Source organism: Homarus americanus, unplaced genomic scaffold, assembly GCF_018991925.1.
Source record: "Homarus americanus isolate GMGI-L3 unplaced genomic scaffold, GMGI_Hamer_2.0 scaffold14072, whole genome shotgun sequence".
Taxonomy (NCBI): Eukaryota; Metazoa; Arthropoda; class Malacostraca; order Decapoda; family Nephropidae; genus Homarus; species Homarus americanus.
Genome location: NW_024754528.1, coordinates 1,806,693 through 1,819,689, shown reverse-complemented (window position 1 = coordinate 1,819,689; position 12,997 = coordinate 1,806,693). Strand labels below are relative to the sequence as shown.

The 12,997-nt window shown below is 40.9% G+C and overlaps 1 protein-coding gene across 3 annotated transcripts in view; it reads left to right on the top strand.

Moving 5' to 3' along the window:
- Positions 1 to 621: 621 nt before the first annotated feature.
- Positions 622 to 12,997, top strand: part of LOC121855847 (tumor protein p53-inducible nuclear protein 2-like) — a 47,112-nt gene continuing 34,736 nt past the window's right edge. For 2 of the 3 annotated variants that reach the window (XM_042351012.1, XM_042351011.1), the window contains exons 1-2: positions 622 to 783; positions 1,098 to 1,186. In XM_042351012.1, coding sequence (XP_042206946.1) covers positions 1,159 to 1,186 — 28 coding nt within the window. In that variant the 5' untranslated portion in view covers positions 622 to 783; positions 1,098 to 1,158. The remainder of the gene's footprint in view (positions 784 to 1,097; positions 1,187 to 12,997) is intronic. The other variant, XM_042351015.1, reaches the window with a different exon arrangement.

The following is a 12,997-nucleotide window of genomic DNA, read 5'->3' as shown; positions in this document are numbered from 1 at the left end:
GCATAAGGTCAGGACAGGACAGAAAAGGATAGGACAAGTTGGAAACGTTCTCTACAGCATTAACTCACACCGAAAAAAAGGAAATTTGAGGAACAAACAATTTAGTTAAGCGTAAGATTGGAAATATTTAGTTCTATACATTTTCTCATTATAATCCCACTGTTCAGTAAAACCAGAAACAACCCAGCCGTGACGCACGAAGAAGTTACCTCATCCACACCTTTAATTTTTAACCCATTATTGGCAACTTCTTCGAGACATTGAAATGTTTTTGGAATAGAGAAAAGTCGCCTACATATCGCTCACACTAAAATCGTCCTGAATGAGGTGGCTACACATACCATCTATATACGAATAATTTAGATTGTATACAAATAATAGCGATACTTTTTACGGAGACAACATCAATACTCAAGGAGGAATAGAAACGTTGGCAACTTATCGAAGTGTTGCATCCGAAGCGCTGTAGTATATGTAATATTTTTCTTATTTTGTAACATGTACTGTTCATGCATTGATATATCCATTATGTGAGACATTGTCCTAAAACGAGTATATCTTGGGGCTTTACACGCCATAATAATGTCATATTTATAAGTAGGATACAGCTAGGTTACGGAGTGCTTTGTCTAACATCTGCCAAAATCAGCTGCGCAGTGGAGTAACCAAAGCCCAGCCCCTACAACGACGCGCACTTCTAACTTCAACACACCCAACGACGGTTCTAACACACGCTCTCTACCTGATACTTTCTCAAATAAACTACATCGTGTGATTATTAAGGTAATTTATGAATACGTTGTGGCATTTCTATAGCACTGTACAATGTGATTAATGTGCCTGACTTCCTGTGAAAATGTAGTGGTGTGTTGTTACTGGTGGGGTTAAACTTATGTCCTGGGGTAGCTGGGTGTTGGCTGCACGGATGCTGCCCTACATATTCATGTGGAATATTTATCATTACAATATATTAGTTAACTGAATGCTGCGTTTCGCACTTATTTGTCAAAGAGGTGTAAATTTGTTGTTTAAATTATTCATAGTAAAATGTTTAGAATATACATGGTATATATTTCGATGGCACAATTATTTTACAGGATTGGAGGTTCCCAGAGGCATCACTAGCAGACAGAAGGAGGGTATAATCAACCTCGCATCATGGGTAGCTACGCTCGCTCAGTCCAAGGTATGTAAATATTATGGGGTATCATCGATTATGTTATGGTGCAGCGTTTTGTGGTGCAGGATGTTCCAACAATACGAAGGTTAAAATGTGGTGTGGTTCTAAAGGTTTTGTGCAGTAGAGCTCAGAGAATCAGATGCGTGGATGCGCTTACTCGCTCAGCTGAGTGTTGTTTACAAATGAACCCGTGACGTAAGAGATGCGTATGTCATTACGTCATAAGGTACATTGTGTCCGTTCGTTTAAAATTCGAAGTTACTTGAAAAAAAGGGATCGTGGGTTAATGTTCATGGCAGACAGTGCTTACAAAAAAAAGAGGGTGTGTTTTTTATGTAAATTGTGCTGACAACGAGTACATGGACGTAACAAATGCGGACAAAGACCGGAAAGTGTACTGCAGCGCATCCCAGTGACTGAAATTTGTCCCCAGGATGAAAGCAAAATGGCCAGTGTTGAAATATATAAATAAAATATAAGTTAAGCCATTTATGTATTAAAACAGATGACAAACCAAACCAATTGCGCCTAGATAGTTTTAGTTTTGAGCTAAATATAAAACTATTGGTCTTGCTGGCTATTCCACCATTGATTCCATACTGCACCTTTAATATGGTGAAGTGTCAGGAGTATTTTTATAAATTGGCATTAAAAAAAACTAACTAAAGTACTAATGGAGACCTGAGTGCGTAGCTATACCAGAAGTGGGAAATCCAGTCAGAAATGTTACAGGTTGACATTGAAGTCTAAAGAGCAGGCGGGCACAATAATTCGACAGTAGTAACTTGACCTATATATGGATAGCCTGTACTAATTGGCTAGGATAGACTTGGTCGCTTAGTAACAGAATCATACAAACAGTGCGTCACGAAGAATAGAAATTGTGCTTATATACTTTACGACTGGTTGATAACAGTTTAGGTCGCCTGAAAATTAAACTCTTTCCGTATATTTCCAACATATTGGCCAATTTATGTAACTGGTATACCGGTACACTTGCGGTAGGTAATTTTAGGCGAGGGGTGTAGGCAAGCCCTTGTTTGTCCCGAGGGAAGGGGTGAAATATCCTCGAATAGGTTGGCCGGGCTGAGGTAGGTGGAGCCGGCTACGTCATATGCAAGGTTTGGTCAGCTGATCATCACGTGACCGGAACCCTCTCCACAGGCCCCGCCCCGCCCTACTTTACCTCACCCCGCCCTACTTTACCTCACTCCATTCTGCCCTACTTTACCTCACCCCGTCCTGTCCTGCCCCGTCCTACTTTACCTCACGCCATTCTGCCCTACTTTACCTCACCCCGTCCTGCCCTGCCCCGTCCTACTTTACCTCACTCCATTCTGCCCTACTTTACCTCACTCCATTCTGCCCTACTTTACCTCACCCCGTCCTGCCCTGCTCCGTCCTACTTTACCTCACCCCGTCCTGTCCTACTTGCCTCACTCCCACACGCCACTCCACACCCCACTCCACCTTGCCTCACTCCCCCACACTCCACCTTACCTCATTCCCACACGCCACTCCACACCCCACTCCACCTTGCCTCACTCCCCACACTCCACTGCACCTTACCTCATTCCCGCACGCCACTCCACACCCCGCTTCGCTGATAAGATGGGACGTTGTTTGGCTTCATTCATTTCGCCAGTAGCACGAAATTAGCTACCAGCGGAGGGGTCGAGGAGAACATGCTCTCTGTGTCACTTGGTCAACGTTATAAGAACATAAGAACATAAGGAGTCTGCAATAGGCCGGTTGACCTGTGCATGGCAGCTCCTATCGAGAGTTACTACCACTCTCTATCATCCATGAATCTATCTAGCCTCCTTTTGAAACTTTCCAGCGTTCCAGCACTTACTACAAAGTTGCTAAGCTTGTTCCACTCGTCCACCACCCTATTTGTGAACCAGGAATGGGTTATATTTGTTATATTTGAATTTACTAGAGAGAGAGAGAGAGAGAGAGAGAGAGAGATATAGATCAATTCGGTGATAAAACGGAAGTGGATCCTGGAAGTGCTACGCCCGTGTTGGCCTCTGTGTACATGTCGACACTATGGGAAGCCAAAGAGGTATAGGCCAGGGATATTGAGAAGCCACCCAGGAACAGGACAGAGGACTTTTTTTTCTAATAATTTATACTAATTCCCATAGGCAACCTAGAGAGTAAAGCGACAGCGGTACCCGAGTCTTGTTGAATCAGCTGGGACAGTGTGAAAAGACAGGAAAATAGTGTGAACATGATTTTGATGTGATGAACTTAAAATATCACACGGAAGATCTCGCTGAGTTTAAGTTATATACTGCACTGTATGTCCTTAATCTCTGGGAGAGTTCTGTCCTTAAATGTGGGGGATTTATTTTCACCCATTTGGCCTCCCCAGCGTCTTAGGCCTGTAGAACATAACTCCCTGTTGCTTATGTGGCTTATCTCTGAACATCATCAGAAATGCAGAAAAAAAATATTATAAGAAAACGCCAACAATATTGAAATGCTGTAGTTTAAATTATTTATTTCAGCTAGCGGTAGAACTATGATATACTGTACTGTAGGTAAAATTTGATATCCTACCTCGCGATTCGGTAAGGTTGACATGAAAGCCAATTTTTTGTGTCACTAGGATAAGTTCAAACTATCTCCTTCCACTTTTATTGTTAATATTTATTGTTTATCAGGTTTGGTAACAAAGTATATAATACACACTGCTTCTCATATTTCAGTTGGGCTGTAAGTTTAGTACAGTATAATTTATTCTGTATTGAAGATACAAGATTTGCAAGTGACGAATTTTTTTGGGAATTGCCTGTAGAGATGAGATAATCATAGCCAGGGAATGTACGAGTCACATACGTTATATCAGAGCATGAACGTTTTTACATTCACCTTTATTCTCCCATGTATGTGATTATACGTTTTGAAATGCTTTCGTAAGTTATTCAATCCAGTTTTATTTGCAAGTTTCAGATCCTGTATCCCCTCCCCTGTGTTTGGTGTTTAGTGTGCTTGTTATTGTTGGGTGGATCAGGCTTCCTGTCGTTGTTGTGAGGAATAATAAGGGGAGTAGAGTCGATTATATTCTTGTATATATTTATAGGAATGTATGTATGCTATTTATAGTTATGTCTTAAATTGCTAAGAAAATTAGCTAGCACGAGTGCGAGAATGATGTCTGTTGATGTCAAGCAACGTTCGTGTACAGTAATAATTTTGAAACCCTAGTCGTAACATGTACAGAATATGTAACCTGTACTGTTGTGTCATAAAATAAGTGAAATAATATGGGAAGCTAATACGTACCACAAGTGATCGCGGCTGCCTCACTGGGGTAACCTGTACTGCCAGTGGATCGCATCCCGTCTGCGGCCACCGTAAATATTATACAGGTTTCGACCGGTTTTCTTATACTTACATCAGCCGGACGATGATTCATGTAGTGTTCTGGGATATGGAGATTCAATTACCTTTAAATGTGCTCTGAAATATTCGAAATCCCATACTTATTAAGGAATATTAAATTCAGAATCCTTACTTTATTTACAACCACAGTCTTCAAATTTTATACTAATAAGGAATATTTCAAATTCAAAATCCTTACATTGTTTAGAAATATTCATTCAAAATCCTTAAGAAACAACAACAGAAGCTGCACTAGTAGTGATAGCTTACTTTTTTCAAACATAAAGACATACATCTCTCTATACAGCACAGGTACAGTAATTACCAACTACTGTAAAATGAACATGCATAGGAATACATCTAAAAGCTTCCCCCTCGCACTCTAAGGTATGCATGCTAAATGTCACCAACTGGCTCTCACAGTCTTACAACACCAAGAAGACAGTTTAGTCCCCCTTCCTACAACCCACCTTCAGGAAAAAGCAAAGTGCTGATGATATATCCACCCAGTGCCGGATTTAGACCTGTGGAGGCCCATGGGCAACCACTTTGTGAAAGCCCCCCTCATTACTGATGACACCGACCTCATAACGAGATCTGAGATTGCCGAGTTCCACGACAATTTAAATAATGAGTTACTTAATGCACAAAGGCAGAACATACCATACAAAAAACTCAGATCAGACAACAATGACCCTAAATGGATAAGTAATTATTTAAAGAACATCATTGGCCAAAGGAAGGCTATAGGTAGAAGGATAAATCGTGGCGAAATTTACCTCCAGGATTATTATAAGGTATTGGTGAGTAGGGTTGAAACCGAGATAAGGAAAGCCAAGAGGAATAATGAGGTAAGGATAGCAAGGGAGGCGAAGACAAACCCCAAAGGATTCTACCAAATGTATCAAACTAAAACACGAGAAAAGATTGGACCAATACGATCAGATACCGGCGAGCTCACTGATAACGACAGAGAAATGAGCAATAATTTGAATAAATATTTTTCAACAGTTTTCACCACCGAAAATTTAAACATGATACCCGAGGCACCGACTCTATTCAGAGATAGTGAAGAAAACAAATTAAGCGAGATAGTAGTGACTAGTAACGATGTTACTAAGCAAATAGACAAACTAAAGCCTAATAAGTCACCTGGTCCCGATGAGATATTTGCCAGAGTATTAAAGGAATGTAAGGAAGAGCTTAGTATGCCCTTAACAAAGTTGTTTAACATGTCCTTAAAAACAGGTGTAGCACCAGAATCCTGGAGGATAGAGAATGTAATACCGATTTTCAAGAAGGGGGATAGATCACTATCCTCTAACTACCGCCCAATCAGTCTAACATCAATAGTAGTCAAATTACTGGAAGCAGTCATTTCAAATTCTATTCAAAATCACCTGGAGAAGCACCGATTGATCAATGATCCCCAGCATGGCTTCACAAGCGGACGTTCATGTCTGACTAATCTATTAACATTCTTTTCATCAGTTTTCGAATCAGTGGACGAGGGGCACAATTATGATGTGGTATATCTCGACTTTAGCAAAGCCTTCGACAGAGTCCCCCACGAAAGACTAATTAGAAAGGTAGAAGCACATGGCATCAAAGGTAATATCCTTAAATGGATTAGGGCGTGGTTACAGGACAGGAAACAGCAAGTGAGCATTAATGGCTATAAGTCCCATTGGAGCAACGTCACAAGTGGAGTTCCCCAAGGCTCGGTACTTGGACCATTATTATTTATTATATACATAAACGACATAGATATCAGCATAGACAGCAACATAAGCAAATTTGCTGATGACACTAAAATAGGACGTGTTATTAAATCTGATGAGGACTCCACAAAACTACAGGAAGATCTAAACAAATTTTTCGAATGGTCTGAAAAATGGCAGATGAAATTCAACGTGGACAAATGTAAAGTACTCAGTATAGGAGATGTAAACAGGGAAACCAGATACCAGATGAACAACGATGCCCTTAGAGAAATCCGACTGCGAGAGAGATTTAGGAATAATGATAAGTAGGAACCTTAAGCCAAGTAAACAATGTGTTTTTGCTCGTAACAAGGCTAATAAAGTACTTGGTTTCATACAAAGGAGTGTTAGCTACAAGACTAGCGAGGTCATCCTAAAACTGTATCTTGCTCTTGTGAGACCACACCTGGATTACGCAGTTCAGTTCTGGTCACCATATTACAGAATGGATATAGAATCCTTGGAAAGAATTCCGGGCATTAGGAACCTTGAGTATGGAGACAGGTTAAAGCATCTTAATTTGCACTCCCTCGAGAGACGCAGAGCGAGGGGCGACCTGATAGATGTATATAAGTGGAAGGCAGGGCTAAACAAAGGGGACATTACAAAGGTACTCAAACTATCCAACCAGGAGCGAACTCGTAACACTGGTTTTAAATAAGACAAATTTAGATTTAGGCGTGAAATAGGTAAACACTGGTTTGGAAACGGAGTAGTGGATGAATGGAACAAGTTACCAAATATCATCATTAACTCGAATACGCTGAATAGCTTCAAACATAGGTTGGATGCTTATATGAGCAATAGGGGTTGGGTGTAAACGGGACTGCCCAGTATGGGCCAATAGGCTCGCTGCAGTTTCCTCCATTCTTATGTTCTTATTATAACTACCCAAGAGGGTGGGGTGGCGAGTGAAGCGACCCTAAATATCTTGGAGTTTCAGGGGGCCGCTGTAAGCCACCCGGGAAAATTTTGAAATTTGAACACTTCTTTGGAAAATTTTGAAGCCATATGCAGTTACTGTATATTGGGGAAATTAGAACATTGAGAAATTTTTAATTAACTGTATATTTATTGATAGTGTACAAATTCCCAACACACACAAATACACACACACAAAAGTGAGACATGACTGGAGTCATTCATGTGGTTTCAAGTCGGCTCATAGGAAAACCAGGTATTCATGAATTTCAAGGAGTAGCTAGCCTAATTTCTAAGACTCTTCTTGTTGAACATAGTTTTACGTGACGGAATAGATAAACATGAATTTTAAAGAATGAAAATAAAAATAATCCAAATGAATAAACAAATAAATAAAATATTGTAATATGTGGAGGCCCCTGGGCAGCTGCCCACTTTGCCCACTCCTGAATCCGGCCCTGTATCTATCTAACACTTTCACCAGTTTCTGTCTTTCCCACACAAGTTTCGTCGACATCGACTTAGAGCTCACAGGCATAATATTGTCATTGTACGCCTCTCCAGTAAATCTCACAGTGACAAATGTAGGATGTTTGAGTCACGGACGTTTGGTTTGGGTTACGGTGGTTAAGGGCCTAATCTAACTTAATCGTGGCCCAAACATTCGTTCACCATCAGTGACAGAGGATATCCCACACTGCTTGTCTTATTACGAACTCTGCATCAGTCCCACGACAGGTACCCTTCATCTCCTTTGTCTCACTTTGTCCCTGTCAGAAACCTTTACCACAGTGAGAGTCGTTAACCCCACTATTTGTTACCACTGAAAATTGGGAAGGTTAGGGGGATGTGAGTCAGGTGTGTGGAGTTGATCCAAACAACGTGTGTGAGTGTGCAGGAACATGTTTCATCTTGAGACGTGGGAGGGTTGGTGGGCGGAGGGGCATAATTGTCTGGGTAGTGGTGGCTTTGTCTCCTTTTCCCCCCTCCCTCCTTTTCTCTACCTCCTTCCCTCTCTCTCTCGCAGCATATACGGATACATACATTACAGAAAGGGGTTAAGCAATAGGGTGGGATGAGCCAACGACCAGCCTTGTGGATAGAATAGGGAGGGGCTGTTAATTGGTGAGTGAATGTCTTGTATAATGAAACACGAAACGTTAATATTTTTTTTGCATCTTAGTTTATAAATATTAAAGATAATAGATTGTTCACAATAAACAACGATAAAATAAGGTAAGGTACAAAATAAGAATGCACTTTCTCTACATAATCTCTCAAGGCCAAGGAGGATGATGGTACCTTTGGGGCGTTGCAAGGTGAGTGTAGTCGACTAGCTAGGCTTTTAACTGCATCAAGGACACTCACCACTGCATTGACTCTTAAGAACATAAGAACGGAGGAAACTGCAGCGGGCCTATTGGCCCATACTGGGCAGTCTCGTTTACACCCAACCCCTATTGCTCATATATCCATCCAACCTATGTTTGAAGCTATTCAGCGTATTCGAGTTAATGATGATGTTTGGTAACTTGCTCCACTCGTCCACTACTCTATTTCCAAACCAGTGTTTACCTATTTCGCGCGTAAATCTAAATTTGTCTAATTTAAAACCATTGTTACGAGTTCGCTCCTGGTTGGATAGTTTGAGTACCTTTGTAATGTCCCCTTTGTTCAGCCCTGACTTCCATTTATACACCTCTATCAGGTCGCCCCTCACTCTACGTCTCTCGAGGGAGTGCAAATTAAGATGCTTTAACCTGTCTCTGTACTCAAGGTTCCTAATGCCAGTTTGTAAATTTTCCCTGACCCTCTTGGAAATAAGTTATTAACGCTTTCTTGAGGCACTCATGGTTGAATCGACTCGTTTAAAAAATGTATACCTGTACAGTCTGTAGTCATACTGAAGCAAAGTGAATATATATCTACAGTATGTACGTAATCACAAAAAGTGTATCCGTTAGTTAATTTAGCAGTTTTTCTTTTATGAGACTATTAAGGACTCGAATTTGATACATATTTAAATTAAAATTGAAGTAAGATCTAAACGACCTGATGTTTGTGTTCCAATTGGTGTAACTTTCCTTGGAGGTTCTAACAAAGGGCTGATTCAGTGGAACTTTCCTTGAGCTTGAGGAGAGTTTGGCAGCATCGTACATCAGCCAACCTCGTTCATGGGGTGGGGAGGTCGGGACGATGGACTTCCATTCTCGTCATGTAACACTGTATTTTCCTCCGTAAATTGATAAGAACTGATAGAAAACGTATTTGGTCTTTGTAAATACCGGTGTGTATGTTAAAACACATTTTTGTTTATGATCATCATATAATGCTGCAGACAATAGTCCATCACATCATCAAAGCCTTTTGGTGCAGCTTCAAAATCAAAACAACTAATTAGATGTGTTCACTTTGGTGACATGGAGAAACTGTGAAACAGACGTTCTAATCGTTATATCATGTACCATTAATTATCAAAACTAGAATTACCTCCCTCAGGCTCACCAACCCAAACAAATAAAACAGTTTCCCATGTCACAAAGAAAAGCAATGTAACATTTACAACAATGGCTTCATGCAATGGAGTTGCCACATAAGCGAATGAATGACAATACCGTCTGTCGCTGTTAAGGACTTCATACTGTCCAGATAAACACTATTTAAAAACTGTGCTAAATTGTTGTTGACTTCAATGATTCCGGGAATATCCCAGACTACTTGTAAATATTGGTGCAATTTCCGTATCAACTGTTTCCTTCAGCTGTTACATCTAGTAAAAGGGAGCTATGGTGCATTATTCAGTGCTAGATGTCGCGCAAACATCCGCCGTGTCCCTGAACTAGAGATTTAGCGAGGGGTCTTGTGTTCGGTGCATCCCCAATGGTGTTCCCGAGCGTGGCAATTATCCCCCACCGTTCAGTCTATCCTCTCCTCTACCATGAAGGAAAAAGATGCGGGGGCTATAAAGAACTCCGGAAATTTGTAATTACGTAACTTTCTGGGGTAATTGCTAAATAAACCTGAGGACTCAGAACACGACTAACTTAAATGTCTACTACGCGAACAGTAGAAGTATGAGAAACAAAATGGATGATATTAGGGCCTTGGTATGTACCGAAAAAATCGATATTATAGCATTCACTGAAACATGGATCAACCTAGACTCACGTGAGTTGCCTGTCGAATACCAAAGTGCGGGTTACAAATTGTTCCATACCGGTAGGCCGTCCAGGAAAGGAGGCGGAATAGCAATCTATGTCAGGAATAATCTGAAGTGTGAAATAAATAAGGAAATAAAAACTGAGCAGAATACAGAAACAATTTGGATAGAATTAATCGACGGTAGGAAAAAATTAATCACAGGAGTAATATATAGACCTCCCAACCTTGATAGAGTTAATGAGCGACTTATCTGGGATGAAATGCACAGGGCTTCCATACACAACAAAGTCTGTATAGTAGGCGATTTTAACCTTGGCCAAATAGATTGGACTGACCTTACAGGTAACTCAGTATCAGAGGATTTCCTCGAAACGACCCAGGACTGTTTCCTAAGTCAACATATAACCGAACCCACCCAGGGTAGTAATATACTTGATTTAGTTCTGTCGAACAGAGAAAACTTCATTAGCAATGTCGAGGTAGGGAACGAACTTGCAAACAGCGATCACAAAGAAATTAGATTCCAGTTAGATTTTCAGGTCAGACATAAGGAAAATTCCATTAAAGTCCCAGATTTCAGAAGGGCAAACTTTGATAGTTTAAAGAGGCAGCTGAGAGAGGGGGTGTCGCGCTTGGGCGTGAACCTGACAGATGACACCGACCTGATAACGAGATCTGAGATTGTCGAGTTCCACGACAATTTAAATAATGAGTTACTTAATGCGCAAAGGCAGAACATACCATACAAAAAACTCAGATCAGACAACAATGACCCTAAATGGATAAATAATTGGCTTAAGATTCCTACTTATAATTACTCCTAAATCTCTCTCGCAGTCGGATTTCTCTATGGCATCGTTGTTCATCTGGTTTCCCTGTTTACATCTCCTATACTGAGTACTTTACATTTGTCCACATTGAATTTCATCTGCCATTTTTCCGACCATTCGAAAAATTTGTTTAGATCTTCCTGTAGTTTTGTGGAGTCCTCGTCAGATTTAATTACACGCCCTATTTTAGTGTCATCAACAAATTTACTTATGTTACTGTCTACGCCGATATCTATGTCGTTTATGTATATAATAAACAATAATGGTCCGAGTACTGAGCCTTGGGGAACTCCACTAGTGACATTGCTCCAATTGGATTTAGTGCCGTTTGTGCTCACTCGCTGTTTCCTGTCCTGTAACCATGCCCTAATCCACTTTAGAATATCTCCTTTAATGCCATGAGCCTCCACTTTTCTTGTTAGTCTTTCGTGGGGGACTCTGTCGAAGGCTTTGCTAAAGTCGAGATATACCACATCATAATTGTGCCCCTCGTCCACCGATTCGAAAACAGATGAAAAGAATGTTAATAGATTAGTCAGACATGAACGTCCGCTTGTGAAGCCATGCTGGGAATCATTGATCAATCGGTGCTTCTCCAGGTGATTTCGAATAGAGTTTGAAATGATTGCTTCCAGTAATTTGTCTACAATTGATGTTAGACTGAGTGGGCGGTAGTTAGAGGATAGTGATCTATCTCCCTTCTTGAAAATCGGTATTACATTCGCTATCCTCCAGGATTCTGGTACCTCACCTGTTTTTAAGGACATGTTAAACAACTTTGCTAAAGGCATACTAAGCTCTTCCTTACATTCCTTTAATACTCTGGCAAATATCTCATCGGGACCTGGTGACTTATTAGGCTTTAGTTTGTCTATTTGCTTACTAACATAGTCACTAGTCACTACTATCTCGCTTAATTTATTATCTTCACTATTTCTGTATAGAGTCCACTATCTCTGTATAGAGTCGGTGCCTCGGGTATCATGTTTAAATTTTCGGTGGTTTTGTTTGTTCAGTAACAGTTATAACGAGAGAAAAGGTTATATTTGTTCATTACTGTACTAAATTAGCTTTCGAACAAGAGTTAAAGACGCACACTTAAAGAATAAAGTACTCGGAAATCCATACAGTATATATACACTCGCACTGTACATACACAATATATAAACTAAAGAAAAACAAAACAAAAACAATATATATACAACTAAGGCTGGATAAGGCTTTTAGATTTAGTTAGATCTGACCACACACACATCCTTGACCACCGTAGGATCGAGACCTATTCAGGCGCTGCTCCTGCCAAGCAGCGACCCCCCTTGGCCAATGTTCGGCCAATTCCCCCAAGTCCCTCTTCCCAACCCATCCTCACCACCGGGATATCAACATAATCAAAACTGACAATTTCGTTTCGGAAAGAAGTGGCATCAGTGTTGAACAGTGATGAACAGTGTTTAAGCCAGTGAACTCAGCACCAGACAGTACCAGTGAGATATGGCCCACCAGTGAGATAAGCACCCCTGGGATCTGACCGCCATCTTCTGACCAGGAGGTGCTAATCAGTCCACCATGGGAACAACAGAGGGCTGGCCGGCTATGTACCTGACTACGAGATAACACAACAACACCCGAGGACGAGATACTGCACCACGTGAACACCACACCACCTGGTGTCCTCATGACCACGTTAGGTTCTTCATATCAACACCCGAGGACGAGTTACTGCACCACGTGAACACCACACCACCTGG